The sequence below is a fragment of the Vulpes vulpes genome, chromosome 16 (assembly GCF_048418805.1).
Source record: "Vulpes vulpes isolate BD-2025 chromosome 16, VulVul3, whole genome shotgun sequence".
Taxonomy (NCBI): domain Eukaryota; kingdom Metazoa; phylum Chordata; class Mammalia; order Carnivora; family Canidae; genus Vulpes; species Vulpes vulpes.
Genome location: NC_132795.1, coordinates 20,745,234 through 20,765,789, shown reverse-complemented (window position 1 = coordinate 20,765,789; position 20,556 = coordinate 20,745,234). Strand labels below are relative to the sequence as shown.

General features: G+C 35.3%; 1 protein-coding gene across 44 annotated transcripts in view; it reads right to left on the bottom strand.

Annotated features, from left to right (window-relative positions):
• The window catches only part of HYCC2 (hyccin PI4KA lipid kinase complex subunit 2), a 79,518-nt gene that overhangs the window by 40,013 nt on the left and 18,949 nt on the right, over nt 1-20,556 (bottom strand). For 15 of the 44 annotated variants that reach the window (XM_072742685.1, XM_072742673.1, XM_026002568.2 and 12 more), the window contains 4 exons: nt 13,573-13,672; nt 9,487-9,567; nt 8,681-8,782; nt 2,915-3,094 (listed from right to left, as the gene is read on the bottom strand). In XM_072742685.1, the coding sequence (XP_072598786.1) occupies nt 2,915-3,094; nt 8,681-8,782; nt 9,487-9,537 (333 nt within the window). In that variant the 5' untranslated portion in view covers nt 9,538-9,567; nt 13,573-13,672. Of the gene's footprint in view, nt 1-2,914; nt 3,095-7,885; nt 7,942-8,680; nt 8,783-9,486; nt 9,568-11,599; nt 11,634-13,572; nt 13,673-20,556 lie in introns of all 44 variants that reach the window. The other 29 variants (XM_072742697.1, XM_072742705.1, XM_072742692.1 and 26 more) reach the window with 3 other exon arrangements.

Here is a 20,556-nt window from a genome sequence, read left to right as displayed (position 1 = left end):
CCTATAGATGCTAGCAAATAGAGACATGAAATGATCCTCTGGCATCACTCATATTAGTATACATAACTAGCATAGAATTCAGAGATAAAAGGCTGCCCCCTCCCACCGTTAGTAGACCTAAAAGGAAGGTTAGTGAGAGACTGAGTAGTTCACACCACAGAAGGAAGAAACAATAAAAACATCTCAACAGAATACAAACCCAAAAGAACCTCCCTGTAGGGCTCATTTCTGAGTTTAATATGTCACAGGAGAGTACCAATTATATGTGAACAATGGCCATGTCTCTAATTTTGCAGGGAAGTGGGTTTAACGATTCCTTAGGGAGGTCCTTTCACTACTTTATAGTCAAACTAGTTGACTAGTGGGCCATTATGCCTCACAGAAAGTCTATAGTAAGATGAATGGACCTCATTTAAGTTAGGCAATAAAACTTTAATTTTTATTGCTAAATTTCAAATTAAACCAAATAAACTTTGTCTATATTTGTATATATCTCTGAAAAAGGGTGTTCTGCAATATGTTTAAGCTTAGGGTAATAAAAACTTCCCCTGCAGCTATGTGAAGCAAAGGAAGTTCTAGAGAGAGAAAGAAAAGAAAGAGAAGGGACACCTGGGTGGCTCGGTGGTTGAGTATCTGTGTTTGGCTCAGGTCATGATCCCTGGGTCCTGGGATCAAATCCCACATCAGGCTCCCTGAAGGGAGCCTGCTTCTCCCTCTACCTATGTCTCTGCCTTTCTCTGTGTCTCTCATGAATAAATAAAAAGAAAGAGAAATAAATATATAAAAGAAACCCAGTGCAGTAAAAAAAGTTGAGAGCCACAGAGAAGTGAGAACACAGGGAATTAGAAGAAGACAGAAGCCTGAGGTTACATTTCTGACATATAACTAAGCACTTATATAGGCATTATTTCTGAGATACTAAAAGATAATTAAACTATAGCACCAACAAGCAGTCAAGAACTTATCAGCGTTCCACTATAAAAATATTTTACTTCATTTGTCCCACTACTGAGTTTTATTAAACAAATCAAAGATAGCTTAATTTTCAACATATGGTAAACCACTAAATTCAATTATGAACTCAACAAACATCTACTAAGTGTCTATGCTAAATACTAGAGAAGAGAGTAGTATACGAAACAATTTTCCTGCTTTAAAGGAAAACATAATCAGGCAAGTTAGCGAAACAGAAAATTTTATGCCTGGACCAGCTTTTCATGTAAAAAAAAAAACTCACCCCTAATTTTGATACTACTACAATTACTGCTAATGACATTTATTAAGCACCCAGGCAACATCCAGATTCTAATTATTTTTAATTCTAACAATGTTTTATTTCTGTTTTACAGATAAGGCAACTGAAGTCAAGATATTAAGTAGCTTGCCGGAATTTAAAGCAGCCAATAAAGAACAATGCCTGGTTTTAAACAAAATACAAGTGATTCCAAAGGCCACACTGTTTCCTTCAGATATATGTTCCAGTGATTGAAATGTTTTCTAATGATTTTTTAAGGGATAATACTTCAAGGAGAGAGCAGCGGTAGAGAAGAAAATTTATTTACTGTGAGATTCAATGTTTTGTGAGATACTTTATTACCTCTCAACTATTAAACTTACTTTTTATTATGTGGAATGGTTATTTAATGAGTACTAAATACAGGGATCCCTGGGTGGCGCAGCGGTTTGGCGCCTGCCTTTGGCCCAGGGCGCGATCCTGGAGACCCGGGATCGAATCCCACATCAGGCTCCCGGTGCATGGAGCCTGCTTCTCCCTCTGCCTGTGTCTCTGCCTCTCTCTTTCTCTCTGTATGACTATCATAAAAAAAAAAAAAAAAAAAAAAATGAGTACTAAATACATAGAACATAAGACTTCAAAGAGCAGGAGTTTTAGTACCAATGTTCTAACTGGACACTAGGGAAAAATGCTTAAGGTACTTAAGAATCTCTTAAAAAAGTGTTTCAAACAATACAGTATCAAGGATATATAACTTATTAGCAAATGATTATTAAAAATAATTTCAAAAATTTTAAATGCAGCACATTCATAAACATTAGTCAAATAAATTTTATTTATTTATTTTTATTTATTTTTTAAAAGATTTTATTTATTTATTCATGAGACACAGGAGAGAGGCTGAGACTTAGGCAGAGGGAGAAAGAAGCAGGCTCCATGAAGGGATCCCAACATAGGAACTCGATCCCAAAACTCCAGGATCATGCCCTGAGCTGAAGGCAAACGCTCAACCGCTAAGCCACCCAGGCGTCCCTATTTATTTATTTTTAAATATTTTATTTATTTATTTATTAATGAGAGACAGAGAAGCAGAGACACAGGCAGAGGGAGAAGCAGGCTCCATGCAGGGAACCCAATGTAGGACTCAATTCCAGGACTCTGGGATCATGCCCTTAGCCAAAGGCAGACGCTCAACCACTGAACCACCCAGGCATCCCAAATAAAGTAATTTAAAGAGTTGTCACAACATATTAACACCACTATCAATTACAATAGTTTCGCCTGCTTTATAAAATGCCATTATAAGCAATTACTTATTAAGCCTCTCTGTATTCAATTATATTACTTTAAATAAATTATTCAGTAGAACTTTCCATTTATTTTTTTATAATTATTCCTTTTTTTGTTTTTTTTTAGAGAGAAAGAGAGAGAGGGTGTGTGACCATGTGAGTGGAGGGATGAGGGGCAGAGAGGGAGAGAATCCCAAGCAAGCTCCACACTCAATGTAGAGTCCAACTTGGCACTCAATGTCATGACCCTGAGATCATGACCTGAGCCAAAATCAAGAGCTGGATGCTCAATGGATTGAGCTGCCCAGGCACCCCTAAGCATTAAGTATTACCTCAGAAGATTTTAAATAAAAGATACTCAAAATTTCCCAAACTATCATTTTCAACTTACCAAATTGTAAATTCCTAACAGAAGTGCTTCGATGCAACCATTACTCTGTCTGTCTCGGCTAACAGTAAGCCGTAAATAAACCCACATCAATTCTGGCAAGAACTGCAGTGTGAACCTCTTAAGTCGAACTTCAGAGCTACGATAGAGCTCAAACAGCTGGTGGCAGACAGGTTCCAGAAGCTAAAAGGAAAATAAAGTGCATTAGCTATTTCCATTCTTTTGGCTGTAACTTTTTAAAAGGCACATATACTTGGGTAATATTTTAAAAATATATTCTCAATATTAGTTTCTGCATTTTTGAATCAGTGTGATGCAAACCTAATCTCTATGTACAAAGACTACATATTAAACTGATCAATCTACTAAGAATTTTGTGCCATATGATATCAATTTATTTTTCAATACACTCTACCCATTACATTAGACAATTTGTCTTTTAATCAATGTACTACATTTATACTTAGTAAGTTTTCTTTTCTAGTATTACTAGCCCTTATTATCCTCCATTTTAAAAAGTTCCTATTGGAAGAAAACAACTTCAAATGTTCTTGTTGGAAATAACCTTTAAATCTCAACTTAGACTATGGTTTAAATAAAATTATATACCACTCAGTTGAGAAAGGGATTTTGCAATGTATAATATTTAGACATCCAAAATGCTAGCCAAGTGCAGCCCTGGTGGCTCAGCGGTTTAGTGCCGCGGCTTCAGCCCAGGGTGTGACCCTGGAGACCCAGGATCAAGTCTCATGTCCAGCTCCCTGCATGGAGCTTCCTTCTCCCTCTGCCTGTGTCTCTGCCTCTCTCTGTGTGTGTCTCTCATGAATAAATAAAGACAATTTAAAAAAAAAAAAAGCTAGCTAATATTAAAATACATACAAGTAAAACAAATGGATTACTTTATATTTGAAGACTGATTTAAATTCTACTAATTATATTTACTTGAAAGATTTTGTAAAGGAGGCAAGTATACAGAAATAGCTTTTTCAGTGTTTAATTTTTCATATGATATCACAGAATATGACTTACAAGGATCTTCATTAACCTTGAAAACTAAATGAGTTTAGTTTAGTTTAAAATAAACCTCTCCCTTTTTCCTAATCATGTACTGCCAATCTATAATGGTTTTGTTGAAATAAAACAAAATGGGACATGATTTCAAAATGCAAATAAAAAACTGACAGAAAACTATAATATAATGTTTAAAATTTAATACTAGATTTTAAAACAATCACTCAGTATTTATATGCCTATCTTTATTCTGAATGATTAATTCACATACACTTGGAAATCTGCTTGAATATAGTTATATATGTCTGTAATAATCGCTCTACAATGTCACTATTTTCACAACTGGAAATTTAAAGTCAATAAACCCAATCATACAGTTAATAATAGTTAAGCTTAGCTCTTAAGGAAAGCTAAAAAAAAAAAGTTACACATACACACACATTTGTCTAGTAACTACTATTGTCTAGTAACTACTATTGTCTAGTAACTACTATTGTCTAGTAACTACTAAGCCCTTTATGTGAAATCACTACCATGGGTTTTTTCTTTTTTTTCTTTTTTTTTTTTAGGATTTTTCTAATTTTACGTAATCTCTACACCCAATATGGAGCTTGAAATTACAGCCCCAATGTTAAGAGTTGCATCTTCCTCCTGACTAAGCCAACCAGGTGCTCCAATAATATTTAAAATCGTTTGAAAATTCCAATTCTTCTCTTACACAGAAATCTAGACTAGTCAGACAATTTGCCGAGAAAGTCACAGATGTTAGTGATAGAAGAAGACACTTAAAATTCAGGTCTTCTAAACATTAAGTTGATGCCCCCACTATACCACATTTTTTATACTAGAATGAAGGTGGAAAATGGGAGGTGAGGATTATCTAATTACAAATACTATATTCCACATAGTGTCAATAATGAAGTAACAAACTTCTGAAAATAGCCAACTGGTGGCATCTTTTTAAAGTACTGACAAAACAGCCAGATCTTTTGGGGCATTAAAGATTGCTGCTCTCGTGACACCTAGGTGGCTCAGTGGTAGAGCTTTTGGCCTCAGGTCATGATCCCAGCGTCCTGAGATTGAGTACCACATCAGGCTCCCTGCAGGGAGCCTGCCTCTCCCTCTGCCCCTCCCTGTGTCACTCATGAATAAATAAATAAAATCTTAAAAACAAAAACAAAACCTAGAACCCAATGGTTCCACTGGTGAAATCCACCGAAACTTTAAAAAAAAGATTGCTGCTCTCATGAATGTATTAGTTAAAAATATATACCTGTGTTTCAAATCTATTTTTCTCTTTAGTAAGGACTCCAAAATTGCTGTCTCTAAATTTTATTATAATTTTTTTTTTAATTTTTAAGTAAGCTCTACACCACACAAGGGGCTCAAATGCATGACCTTGAGATTAAGAGTCACACACTCTACCAACTGAGTCAGCCAGGTGCCCCAATTACAATTTGTTTCTTCAGGCTCCCTGCGTGGAACCTGCTTCTCCCTCTGCCTGTGTCTCTGCCTCTCTCTCTGTATCTCCCATGAATAAATAAACAAAATCTTTAAAAAAAAATGTTTCTGTTATAAAGACTTTAACTTCCCTTTCTCAGTAGCAAGAACCACAATAGCACTTAAGAGACTATATATTAATTAAACACAGCAAGGAAATACAGAGTTGCCAAAATTTTTACTCCGCTTTATTTAAAAAGGGGAGGGATGAATAGCTGGCAATCCAATAACTTTTGATCAGAAATCACTGTTGAAGGAAAGAGAAGATATAATTGCAGGAACAATCTTTGAGAAGATGTGATCTAGCCCCTATGTGGAAGACTGCCTTTGATATAACCTGGGGCACTTCATCCATCGTAGTAGAAAAGGCAGAAAAGTATAGGTGGAGAAGCTGGTAGAGTGGTAGATATGAATGAAAAAATAAGAGAGCTCCCAATTATCTTCTTTTTTAATAACAAAGAAAGCAAGCTGAGGATGAGAGAAAGGTGGGTAAGACTAATGAGCAAAGAGAAGGTATAAAATTCACAGTGGGGACAGTGTACCAAGAAAGTAAAATAAGACTGCAAGGTGGTATTATATGAATATTTGAGATTTTTAGTCCTGCATTTTTTTAATGTATTTATTTTAGAGAGAGAGAGAGAGAAAGAGAGAGCTGGGGAAGGGGCAGAGAGAAAGAGAGAATCCTCAAGCAGACTCCCCATCGAGCATGGAGCCCAATCTGGGGCTCAATTGTAGGACCCTGAGATCACAACCTGAACTAAAATCAAGAGTCAGATGCTTAACCAGCACCCAGGCACCCTGACTTTCTTCACTTTAAACGCAGAACGAGGGGTGCTTGGGTGGCTCAGCTGGTTAAGCATCCAACTCTTGATTTTGGCTCAGGCTGGCCATGATCTCAGAGTTGTGAGATGAGCCCTGCATCTGCCCAGTTTAGGCTCCCTATTGAGCTGGAGTCTGTTTTTTTTACTCAAAAAATAAATACATAAAATATAAAGTGGAGAAAGTCAACAAAATTGTTATTGCAGCTGATTTCTACAAGTATGTTCAGCTGCTGCGGTACAAGCCTAAAGAAGACAAATACCTGGGTTTTATCCAGTGTTGAGATTTTCCTCAAGAATAAGAACTAATAGAATGAGAAGCAAAGGACCTAAGAATGTATGCAAGGAAAGAGACTATGATGTACCATGAAAATTTAGCTGAGTGAAAAGAGAAGCAAGATATGTGAGGGAAGAAGAAAAGGGAATCAAATCATGAAAAAGTGATAGGATTCATAGATTGGATGGAAGGCTCCTTGAAATGGAAGAACTACTAGAGTGTTCAAAGGATGTGGACAGGGAAAAGGAGAATTACACTATACGTTGGTCTAGAGAGTAAAACTTCAGCTGCAGTACAAGTTGGCCATAATATCTAATACCAAACTAGGAAACACACTTTCCTAAGAACTTTTAAAGTCTTTAAAGCAAAACCATTCATAAGACTGTCATAAGTTTCAATTAATATTATATATGACATGTGACAATTTTCTGAAATAATTTCCTGTTAACTAAATAAAAACAGTTGTGTTTCAGAATATAATAAAATCAGGACTAAAAGGTGTTTCCTTCTAGGACTAAAGTCCAGAATTGGTTTGAGATGCTATAGTGCTAAACATTCTGCTTTTTTGAAATATGACCACATGGTTAAAACCTTATGATCTGACAAGAGAAAATATGGAAAGACAGATATGCTCTGGAACCTGGATGATTACAGTGACTTCTACTGAGCCTGAAGCTCCCAAACTGTAATTTTCCCATTTCTAGCCATGATAAGGTCTCATACATGAGTATTAAAAAGTATTACAGTATAAAGTAATGTGAATAACTTTTTTAATGTCATAGCTTCTAAAGTATAAAAGAAAAAAGAAAGCAATCTTTTTTTATATACGTGTGAGTTCTAATGAAAATGACAGCATTTTAGAATGTCATTTTGTGTTTCACTATTCTTATCAATATTTACTAAGTGTTCATTATGTACATGACAAAATGTATTCTAGGGAAGTAACAAATATAGAATATCTGACCACTGCCCATGAAGAGCTTACAATCTAAAGAGAAAGCATAAAACAAATTTTAATAAGCAAAGCTTAAATGTTAAAACAATGCAAAACAAGGGGTAGGAAATACACACATTCATTATTCAAACAGAATTTTGAAAACTCCTAACCAAAAATGATTTGATATATATATATACATATATATATAAAACAACACCTAAAGTTATAAAACATTCATAAATACACAGCAAGAGAAAAAGCAGCAAATGAATCCTGCAATTGCTGCTACAAATAGCAACAGATGCAAGCCTAACTGAGAGCCAATCTAAGTTTAGGAGACAGGAAAGAAAGAGGTCAATAAGCAAGCTTTTAGTGATAGGACAAAAATTAAGATACACTTTAAATTAAGCTGCTGGTTAGGAGATGATTACCTGAACTTCTTCAAACTCACTCCAGTACACAGCAGAGGCACTCTTGGAGGCTGTATCTGGGAAGATAAGAAGCTACTTTCCTGTGTGTTCCTTCCATTTTCATTTTAAAGCATACATGAATCCAGTGGTGATAAAACTGTATGTCATACTATTGTGTTAATGGAAAGATAATGTGTGTATTTTGCATAAGTTAACATATAGATTCAACAGCTGCAGTTTCCCCCCTTCTATCACAAAGTTGAGTAACAGGAAACTTTTAAGTTTACTGATCTTGACTATTCATGCTAAATAGTGTTTTCTCCTCCAATCATTTCAAGCTAAATTTACTAGCAGCATCATTTCAAGTCACCCATTTGAGTTCACAGATTACAGTAATATACATAGTTCTATATTGTCAATAGGATAACTGTAAACAATACTTTAAAAAATCTGAATCAGTGTTTGGCTAAAATCTGGATTCCAAAAAAGGAAACATTCCAAACAGGAAACAAAGAAAAGTCTCAAATTAAGTAAGTAATCTCTATTGAGATGATGGTCTCTCAAATCAAGAATCAAAACATATAGTCCTCAACAGAAACAAATCTGATCAAAATATTTAAAATAGTAAGAGGGAGGGCAAAGGGAAAGCCAAAGCAACTACCGGAATGAAACATGGCAGAAAGAAAGTTTTCCAGTCCCATGAGAAGAATTTAAAAAAAAAAAGAGGAGGGAAAACTACAAAACTTACATACGTGTTTTAGTACACATTATTTCATCTCACTATGTTCAAATTATTTTTCTTATGAACTTTCCTACCTCATTATTCGAATCCTGAATAACTTTATAGAGAGCTGGTACCAGGGTTTTTTTCCGGTGTAAAGTTGCTGCATAATTGGTGATCTGAGTGTCAGGTAATGCCTAAAAAAACATCAAAGGAAATCAAAAGCAAACTTAATATTTGGAAGTCAGGAAATTTATTTTACCTGAGCCTTCTTGAAAAGATTTATGATAGAGTCAACTAAGAAAAATAAAAATAATACAAGAAATAACCATGAGTGTTAATAAAACAAAAGCCAGAATGTTATAGTATACAGTTCTTCAAACTACTCAGCCATGAAAAATGATTAGAAATCACACATTATACCAAGATTTGCTGAAATGGGTCACCTTAAACTAATCTACTCTAAAAAAAATAAGTATAGGATATAGTTTAATTCTTGCATTTAATGTTTATAGAACATTTATTTCTATGGTATTCAGAAATTATGTAGTTTTAAATCAAATCAATGGGTGATTTTTAATTACAGGAAATAAAAATATAAGGCACAAATCCTATGTCTGTGCCTTATAAAAGCTTGGAAGCTTCTCCTCTTTTATGGAATGTATTTAAAAACTCACATACCCCCTCATCAATCCTAACAAACATTTTCATTTTTACATATTACTTTCTAGTCATTATTACCTAATGCCTTTTTTTTAAAGAGTCACAAGTATAAAAATACATTATTTCATATTTTGTCATTTTCACTTCATATTTCAGTTTCTCCATAGAACATATATTCCTGTCTGAATTACTGACATATAGAGCCCTAGGACACATTCTTATCCCCAATCCAATTTACCTTGAATTCTGATAACCATTCTTCCACAACACCACGTTCAGATCCCAGCATCTTCTTCTACACTCTATTTCTTTTTTATCTCTGCAAGAAAAAAGCACTGAACATGAGGATAGCATTATGCATTTAAACTACCAAAGGTAAATGATGGGCATCTTGTAAGATAAGAAGACTTACTTATATATATATATTTTTAAAGATTTTATTTATTTATTTGATGGGAATGTGTGAGAGAGCACTAGCCAGGGGAAGAGGGAGAGAGAGAAGCAGGCTCTCCCCACTGGGCACGGAGACTGATGCAGGGCTCAGTGGTGATCATGACCCAAGCCAAAGGCAGATGCCCAACTGAATGAACCACTCAGGTGCCCTACTTTTTTTTTTTTTTTTTTTTTTTAAGATTTTATTTATTTATTTGAGAGAGAGAGAGAGAATGAGTGGAGGGGAGGAGCAGAGGGAAAGCAGACTTCCTGTGGGGCGGGGAGCCTGACTAGGATTATGACCTGAACTGAAGGCAGATGCTTATCCAACTGAATCACTCAGGTGTCCCATACTTAGATCTTATAACAAAGAAACTACTATAAAATGTTTGCTTCAAGAATTATATACTTAATTTTCCTGATACTATATACTATAATATAGCCTCTATTATTCTCCAATAACAGATAAGAAAATTAAAGTGTAAAGAGGTCAAATGACCCAAACAAGGTAACACAGTTTAACTAGCAGAACTCAGATTTTAATTTAATGACTATTCTAAAAACAACAGTTGAAAAATGTACCTTGGCTCATACTACTCCCCTCACAGCTTTCTATGTCCTGGCCATAATCTCCTTTCTGTTTTCCCATAGCTTCATGCACCCCTTCACCCCAGGGATTCTGTATAGATATTTAGATTGTGTGATATTTAAAGAGCTGGCTTTTTTCAGTCCTCTTAGTCTCAGCAGGCCTGTCTTGACACTTTAAATAGCATCCCTTTCTCCCTTTTTTAGTATTTTACATTCCAACAAACATGGTTCATTTCCTTCCTAGTGGAAATGCATTTTGTACCTTGCAAATTCTTAGACCTTATTACTTATTGTCTATCTTCCCCACCAGACGTGAGTTACATGAAAATTGAGTCCACTTCTGTTTTGCTCACATTTGAGTGTTCACTATGCACTCAAAGCTACCAAGCATACAATGGTATCTGGACTTATGACAGGTATTTATGTGTATTTGTTGAATCGATGAACCACACTGCTTAGGTGACCTTGGGCAAATCACTTAAACTCTCTCTCTGGGTTTCAGTTTTCTACAAGGATAAATTACTTACTACATCTAAAATTCTAAAAATATATTTTAGCACCTTTATTTGAAAACAGAATACTACTGATTACAGAAAGTTTTATAAATATAGATTTCTGCTATTCTCAGTATCTTAGTATCTAGAGACAGCTGTGAGCATAGTGATAAATGTACTATAAGTTTTCTTTTTATTTAACTATACAATATATAATTCCTAAGATTTTTTCCTACTATATATTATGCCAATCCCATTACCTGGGATATAAAAACTATATTAAACAGCAAAAATCAGGGATGCCTGGGTAGCTCAGTGGTGAGCGTCTCCTTTGGCTCAGGGTGTGATCCTGGAGTCCCGGGATCGAGTCCCACATCAGGCTCCCTGCATGGAGCCTGCTTCTCCCTCTGCCTGTGTCTCTGCCCCTCTCTCTGTGTATGTCTCTCATGAGTAAATGAATAAAATATATATAAAAAAAAAAAAAGGCAAAAATCAAGTGGTACCTGGCTTGGTCAGTAGAGCATGTGACTCTTGACCTCAGGGTCACAAGTTTGAGCCCCATGCTAGGCCTAGATTACTTTAAAAAAAATTAAAATCTTAAAAGCAAAAATCAAGCTGCTATCCCAACATATAGTTCAACTCAGGCCACACTGCCTCTCAGTATTTAACAAAGTAAAAAAAAAAAAAAAAAAAAATCACAAAAATAATTATCTTTTTGGTGACCATGGTAATGGCAACTTTTATTAGCAAGCCCTGAATACAAAATAATGAACAAAATAATAAACTGCTGGAACATGATCTTGAAGTCAATAACTACTTGCCAGTAAACAAACTCACCGTATCCATCTGAGTACAATAAGCTTTCCAATGCCTGCATAGATAGAAATTGTGTCTTAGCTGACATTAACATGTATTTTTTTTTTGAAATTACCAATTTATGGAGAATAAGATTATAAGAGGCAGTAGAGCCTAACTTTTTTTTTAATTAATTTTTATTGGTGTTCAATTTACCAACATACAGAAAAACACCCAGTGCTCATCCCGTCAAGTGTCCACCTCAGTGCCCGTCACCCATTCCCCTCCAACACCCGCCCTCCTCCCCCCTTCCACCACCCCTAGTTCGTTTCCCCGAGTTAGGAGTCTTTATGTTCTGTCTCCCTTCCTGATATTTCCCAACATTTCTTCTCCCTTCCTTTATATTCCCTTTCACTATTATTTATATTCCCCAAATGAATGAGAACATACACTGTTTGTCCTTCTCCGATTGACTTATTTCACTCAGCATAATACCCTCCAGTTCCATCCACGTTGAAGCAAATGGTGGGTATTTGTCGTTTCTAATTGCTGAGTAATATTCCATTGTATACATAAACCACATCTTCTTTATCCATTCATCTTTCGATGGACACCGAGGAGTAGAGCCTAACATTAAGAGTATGGGCTCTAGGCTGCCTGAGTTTGAATTCCAATTCCATGACCTACAAGCTATATATGTGGGAAAGTTAATTTATTAGTGATTATATTATTATTAACTTTTACTGATTTATGGCCTAATTCAATTCCTCATTTATAAGAGGGGTATAATGTAAGAACCTATGCCAGAGGTTTTTAAAAATTCTTTATTTAAATTCAATTTAGTTAACATATACTGTATTATTAGTTACTGGGGTAGAATTTAGTGATTCATCAGTTGCACATAACACCCAGTGCCCTTCTTACCGCTCATCACCCAGTTACCCCATCCTCCTACTCATTTCTCCTCTAGCAACCCTCAGTATGTTTCCTAGAGTTCAGTGTCTCTTATGGTTTGCCTATTTTCATCTCATTTTATTTTTCTCAAAGGTTTTTTTTTTAATTAAATAAATTAACACATCAATGAGAAAAACTATGAAAACTGCTCTCAAGGGTTTCCAGTAGACCAAAATTATTGGATAAACAAAGCTATACATTTATCAGGAAAACATATGAAAGAGTAAAAACTGGTTTTGCTACTGCAAATTTTCAAAGAAGGCCAACAACTATGAAAATATTTCAAGATATAATTCAGAAATTTAAGCATTCAAGATGTGTGGTTATTGTAAATACCAATTTCTCTAAGAAAAAAAACCTAAGGCTGCACCATTCAGTATGGTACCACTAGCTACATATGGGTATTTAAATTTAAATTAATTAAAATAAAATAAAATTTAAAGATTTAATTCCTTAATTGCACTAGCTACATTTCAAGGGCTTAGTAGCTACATGCGACTATTGTCTCCCAGACTGAAGAACACAGATACAGATCATGGACATCATCACAGAAATTCTATCGGACAGCACTAATCTCAGTCTAGCTACATAATATGATTATGCTGAGTACATTCAATTATTCAGTAACTGTAAAGATTAGGCAACAAGGTTAAAAGGCACAACTATTAAGAAGGAAATACTTTCAAGAGTAAAACTCATGGGCACCTGGGTGGCTCAGTGGTTGAGCATCTGCCTTTGGCTCAGGTCATAATACCAGGGTCCTGAGATCAAGTCCCGCACTGGGCTCCCTGCCCACAGGGAGCCTGCTTCTCCCTCTGCGTATGTCTCTGCCTCTCTGTGTTTTATGAGTAAATAAATAAAACCTTTAAAGTAACGACAACAAAAAAAAAAACAAAAGTAAAATTCAAATGCAATCATTAAGATGTGATTATTTGAAGTCTCTTAGGTAAAACTGCTAAATAAATAGAAGCTACCCACCAAAGATAACCAAAAATTCTAACATGTCTAATTGTATGGAAAATTCATTCTTAAATTTAAAAAGTTAAATTCCATCATTTTACCTCTGTTCTAAGATCAGTTTTCTAAAGGAGGAGGTGGCACAGGAATGCGGCAAAGTTCAAGTGTGGAATTCATTTGTTGAGACTTAAATATTTTCCAGCTCTATAAAAAATAAAAATTAAAAACTATGAAGTGCTGAGATAATAATCTTAAGAATGTAATAAAAAGAACTTCAATAAAACATTTATACCACAATTTATCTATTTTTAAAAAATAATTAGGTATTAAAAAAATTTCTATAATAATCAGCATATATTTGGCTACCATTATCAAACCCGATTTAAAAAACATTAGATTTGGAGAAAGGAAGCCTCAGTTCCGGTTTCAAATTTCCCACTAATTATCTGTAAGACCTTGAGTAGGTAACTTAAATATTCTGGAGCTTCACCTGAATAATCTATAAAATTAAGTTCTTATCAGTCAAAAATTCTATGAATCCAACTTTTCGAACATGTTACAGTGATGTCATTCTCATACACACACATGCAAACAATCATTAAAATTTCAATATGCAATATAACATCAAGCTTAAATAAGAAGTATCAATGGTTATAAAATCCTTTTGGATGAGGTCCACAGAACTGAAAATTTTATCACTTTTAAAAAGAACACAGAAAATGCTATTCCTTGAATTTTTGGTACCAAACGTATTAAAAGCTTTTTTGATCAGAGAGAATTCTTTTCAATTTGTTAAAAGTATCCTGTCCTCATAAAGTGAAAAATATTTTCAAGTAGTTGTTGACCACGTTATGCTCTACCACTTTGATTCAAAACTGTATCACAACTTTAAAATCTAAAACCCCCCAAAATTAACATCTTAAAATATTTTCATTAACAAAATGTGATTTTAAAATACAAATAATACAACAAAATTCTCTTGGAGTTAAGTTATATCATTATTGCAAGGTTTCTGATGTTCTTCAAACTGAAGATGTCTTGGGGCCTCCTAATACAACCACAGCAACTGACTTTTTTGCTCTAAGCTACTATCACATGAGATTTTCATTTCATAAGTTCTGCAGTGGGTGAAAAAACTTGAAGAGGACTAATAGAATACCTCTGGAAAGATACATAAGGAGCTGGTCATACTTTGGAAAGGGACATCTGACATCAATGAACTCTCTTTTTAATTTTATTTATTTATTTATTTATTTATTTATTTATTTATTTATTTATTTATTTATTTATTTTTAATTTTTATTTATTTATGATAGTCACAGAGAGAGAGAGAGAGAGGCAGAGACACAGGCAGAGGGAGAAGCAGGCTCCATGCACCGGGAGCCTGACGTGGGATTCGATCCCGGGTCTCCAGGATCGCGCCCTGGGCCAAAGGCAGGCGCTAAACCGCTGCGCCACCCAGGGATCCCTTTAATTTTAAGTAATCTCTACACCCAACATGGGGCTCAAGCTCACAACTCTGAAGATCTAGAGTCGCATGCTCTACCAACTGAGCCAGCCAGGTGCCCCAAAGAAATTCTCTCTTTGTACCTTGTCAGATTTCGAAGCACTGTAAGTAAGCAGACTCGAAAGCTCTACTGGGAATCTCTGTAGAGATGAGTCTCCAACAATCTTTCATGGTTAACAAAACAGATACTCACTAGGTTCTCAATTTAAGAAAGAAAGAAAAAAAAATCCCAACAGGGCAAAGGATACGAACAGTTCTATTAAACTTTAACACATGAACTCCTGATAAACTGGAAGAAAGAAGTCATCTGAGCAACAGAAAGAATATGGGAACCTTGTCAGGAAGGTACCACTGTCCGGAGACTATGGTTTTTTTCATACGTAAGGTCTGGCACGCCATAAAAAATTCCTAAATATGCTGAGTGACAAATATATGACCAATAATGAAAAGAAAACTAGAAAGAGTCAGATCCACAAATGATCCAGTAAGAGAGTTCACACACAAGGACAATAATTTTAAATAATTCTGAGTAACATACTAAAGAAACCAGAGGAAAAAATGGACAAAATTGGTAAAATGGAAAATTCACCAATGAATTAGGATCTATAAAAATAATTAAATGTACATTCTAGAACTGAAAAATACAATATTTGAAATTAAGATTTCAGTATTTTGGTTATGGCAAATTGGACACAGCAGACTATAGGATTAGAAGACTAAGTCAATAAGAAATACCAAATTATAGCTAGAGAAAGAAAGTAGGAAAGAAGACAGAAGGAAGAGTAGAAGGTAGGGAAAAAGCGGAAAGAGTTGGAGAAGTTTAAGAGAAATGGAAGACATGCTCAAAATGTCTAATATACATGTAACCAAGGTCCCAGACAAGAGAAAGAGATATAAGCAATATTCAATGAGAGAATAAAAGAGTTTTAACAAAACTGACGAAAGAAATCAATTCAGAGATTCAAGATAATCTGCCAACTCCAAGCAGAATATACTCAAAGAAAACCATACCTGAGATATTATAATCAAGTTATCAAAGGAAGGAGTAAAGGAAGAGAAAATTCATAGAAAAAAATCAGGGGACCTTCAAAGAAACAGTATGACTGACAGCAAATTTCTCAACAGAAACAAAAGAAGCCAGGACGTAACAGAATGACAGTTAAAAGGACAAAAGAATGTAACTGCCAATCTAGAATATAGTAACTATTCTCTAAATATCCAGCAAAACATCCTTTAAAAATGTAGGTGGAGATTTGGGGGAAGATAGAACAGAGAGCACCAGGAATCTATCAACATCTAGACAACACTTATACTTGCAGCATCTGTTTTTGGAATTCTGAAGTCTATTGAATGCTTGCAACTTCCATGGAAAGACTTGTGGATTTTAATTTTAATTGTGACTAATTTTGATCAGCTCAGCACAGCAACAGCTGCCCATTCCCTACGCCAAACCACAGGGCAAGCAGCAGAGCACATGTTCCTATACCAGGTTGCAGGAGCCAGAGAGGGCAAATAGGACTCTGTCCAATATCAGAGATGATGTGTGCTCTGATCGCTAACTGCTGCTTCTGATCATGGAGGTACAGAAAAAGAGATGCCAACCACTGCTGTTCCATCTCCCCTCACTGTTGCAAGCCTCACCCCTCCCACTGAAGTGATTTCCAGGGGATTTGATGGGCCTGTGCCCATCTTCCCCCTCCATTTTCCTTTTTCTCCTTTTGGAAGCCAGACACTGAAGACTAGAACAAAAGAACAAAAACAACTGCATATGCAGGGAAAAATAGAAAGTGACCATGCATGCCCAGCATATGCACAGAAAAAGACTGCAGTTTACATCCTAGGCTGACCCTTGATTCAGAGACAGCTTATAACAAGAATCAAAGTGAAAACAAAAACAACAGCAAACCTAGGGAAGGGCAAAAATCTGATTTCCAGAGTTCCATACTGTTATATTCAAATGTCCAGCATTCAACAACAAAAATCAAAAAGTATATGAAGAAAAAGGAAAATCGGGATCCCTGGGTGGCGAAGCGGTTTGGCGCCTGCCTTTGGCCCAGGGCGCGATCCTGGAGACCCGGGATCGAATCCCACATTGGGCTCCCGGTGCATGGAGCCTGCTTCTCCCTCTGCCTGTGTCTCTGCCTCTCTCTCTCTCTGTGACTATCATAAATAAATAAAAATTAAAAAAAAAAAAAAGAAAAAGGAAAATGTAATCCATTCAAAGGAAAAAGAAATTAACAGAAACCATCCCTGAAAAAGATCTGGTGCCAGATATATTAGACATAAACTTTAAAACAACTGTCTTAAAGATATTTAAGGAAATAAAGGAGTATGTGGAGAAAGTCAAGAAAATGAGGTATGGAAATATAAAGAGAAAAACTAAAACAAAACTGAAAAGAAATTCTGAAGCTGAAAAATACAATAACGGAAATGAAAAATTAACTACTGGGACTCAAAAGCAGACTTGAGTGAGAGGAAGAAATGAAGCAAACTTTAAGAACAATGAAAATTATCGTGTATGATGGAGCCAGAGTGTATTACGCTAAGTGAAAATAAGCCAGAGAAAGACAAATACCATATGATCTCACTCAGAAGGGGAATTTAAGTAAGAAAACAGATGAACCTATGGGAAGGGGAAAAGAAAAAAAGGAGAAGAGAGAGGGAAACAAACCATAAGAGATTCTTAACGACAGAGAACTGATGGTTTGGAAGGAGGTGGGTGGAGGATCAGCTAGATGGTTGATGGGTATTAAAGAGGGCACTTGGGATCCCTGGGTGGCGCAGCGGTTTGGCGCCTGCCTTTGGCCCAGGGCGCGATCCTGGAGACCCGGGATTGAATCCCACATCGGGCTCCCGGTGCATGGAGCCTGCTTCTCCCTCTGCCTGTGTCTCTGCCTCTGTCTCTCTCTCTCTTTGACTATCATAAATAAATAAAAATTAAAAAAAAATAAAAATAAATAAAAATAAATAAATAAATAAAGAGGACACTTGTAACAAGCACTGTATATAAGTAAAAAATCACTGAATTCTACTACTGAAACCAATATTGCACTGTATGTTAAATAAAATTTAAATATAAAAATAAAAAAATAAATATTTTAAAAATATGGGAAGCCCAGGTGGCTTTATATAATCACTTATTTGTTGTATATAAGTGAAAAATCACTGAATTCTACTCCTGAAACCAGTATTGCACTGTATGTTAAATAAAATTTAAATATAAATAAATAAATAAATAAATAAATAAATAAATATTTTAAAAATATGGGAAGCCCAGGTGGCTCTGCTGGTTGGACTCTTGCTCTTAGCTCAGGTCTTGATCCCAGAGTCATGAGTTCAAGCGCTGTGTGGGGCATGGAGCCTCATTATAAATAAAATAAATAAAATAAATAAAATAAATAAAATAAAATAAAATAAAGTAAATAAAATAAAAATTATCACGTATGAAAAACACAAAAAGACTGAAAAAAGTGAACAGAGCTTAAGAGACCCATCTGCTAACAAGTGGACCAAAATATTCATTGTCAAAGTTCCTGAAGGAAAAAAAGAAAGAGTAATAAAAACTAAATTTACTCTCTTGCCTGAAGTAATCAAAAAAGGGATGAAAGGATTAGAAAACATAGGTTTTCAAGACACTGGGCACAGATAATGAAGAACAATGAAATTGCCCAATTTCCTTCCTTGAGAGAGTTTCCAGGCTGCAGCAAGGAAGGGAAAAGCAGGTAGAATCGTGAGTTAAAGAGGCAGAGGATGAGAATCCAGACAGACCAAGATATTAGTGAGTTTGCAGGACAGAGTAAGAAAGGAAAGAGCAGCACAAAGAACTCTGGAGATCTGTAGAAGGTTCTCCTCTTGTAGTCAGAAAAGTGATCAGCATATGTGTGTGACAGCCAGGGAAAGAGAAGAAGCCAGGCAAAGAAATGCCTAAAGAATTAGAAGCAGCAGTGCCTAAAATTCATGTAGGGCTGGAAATGGCACTATTCTCACAAACCAGATTAAAAATCAGGTAAAATACATCTTAAGAGGTTCCTTTCTAAGTAATGGGGAATAAGTAGCTCTTTACTGAACACAGTTCCACTACTTAATAAATTTTATAATCAAAATGGAAGAATCAAACTGTTTTCCAATAATTTGACATCCCAGAGTGCTCAAAAATATTTATAGCAATACAAAAATATCCAGAACACCCCAAAGTAAAACTCATAGTATCAATCATCCAATAAAACACAAAGAAAAAGGAAACAAGATCTAAAATTAAGAGAAAAATCAATCAAAACTGAGCCCAAATTAAGTGATGTTACAACAAGCAAAGACTCTAAAACAGTAATTATAAATAATATTCAAACCATTAAGCAGGATTATAGAAGATGTTTTTAAAAAGGCTTAAACCAAAATTTTAGAAACAAAAGTTGTAACATGAGAAAAAAATTACACTGAATGGGGAAAATGGCACATTAGACACTGCAAAAAAAAAAAAATATATTAGTGAACTTGAAGACACAGCAACAGAAACCAGTCAAAATGAAACACAGGGAAAAGAGAATTAAAACAAAGCACCAGTAAGTTATGGGACATTTTCAAGCAGCCTATAATATGTGTAACTGGATTCCTCAAAGGAGAAAAGATAGAAGAGAGGACTAAAAAAATTTTTTTGAAGAACATGGTGAAAAAAATTCCTAAATTAGATGAAAACTATTACCCTACAGTTCCAAGAAGTTCAATGAAACCCAAGCACAAGACATATGAAGAAAACTGCAACAAAGCATGTTAAAATTAAACTGCTCAAAACTGGGACGCCTGGGTGGTTCAGCAGTTGAGCAACTGCCTTCAGCCCAGGGTGTGATTCTGGAGTCCTGGGGATCCAGTCCCACATGGGACTCCCTGCATGAAGCCTGCTTCTCTGTCTGCCTGTATCTCTGCCTCTCTGTGTGTCTCTCATGAATAAATAGATAAAATCTTAAAATAAATAAAGTACTAAAAGAAAAAAATACCTATCAACCAAGAATTCTATAAAGCAAAAATATTTCTCAAAAACAAAGGCAAAAGACAGACTTTTAGACACATAAAAGCGCTATAAAAAATGCCATTTGAAAGAAAAAAAAAGGCCCTTTAAAGAAAGCCCTTTGGAGAGAAGGAAACCAAATAGAAATATGGATTTATACAAAGGATTGAAGAGAATCATAAACAGTAATTAAAGATAAACACATGATTTTTATTAATTTCTTATTTTCTACAGATATTAAGAGAAATAAAGGAATCTTATAAAACACTTTATGCCAGGGATCCCTGGGTGGCGCAGCGGTTTGGCGCCTTCCTTTGGCCCAGGGCGTGATCTTGGAGACCCGGGATCGAGTCCCACATCGGGCTCCCAGTGCATGGAGCCTGCTTCTCCCTCTGCCTATGTCTCTGCCTCTCTCTCTCTCTCTCTCTCTCTCTCTCTCTGTGACTATCATAAATAAATAAAAAATTTAAAAAAAAAACACTTTATGCCAATACACTTAACAATTTAGTTGACATGGACAATTTTTTTTTTTAATTCATTTGAGAGAGAGAAAGAAACAGAGACAGGTAGAGGAAGATG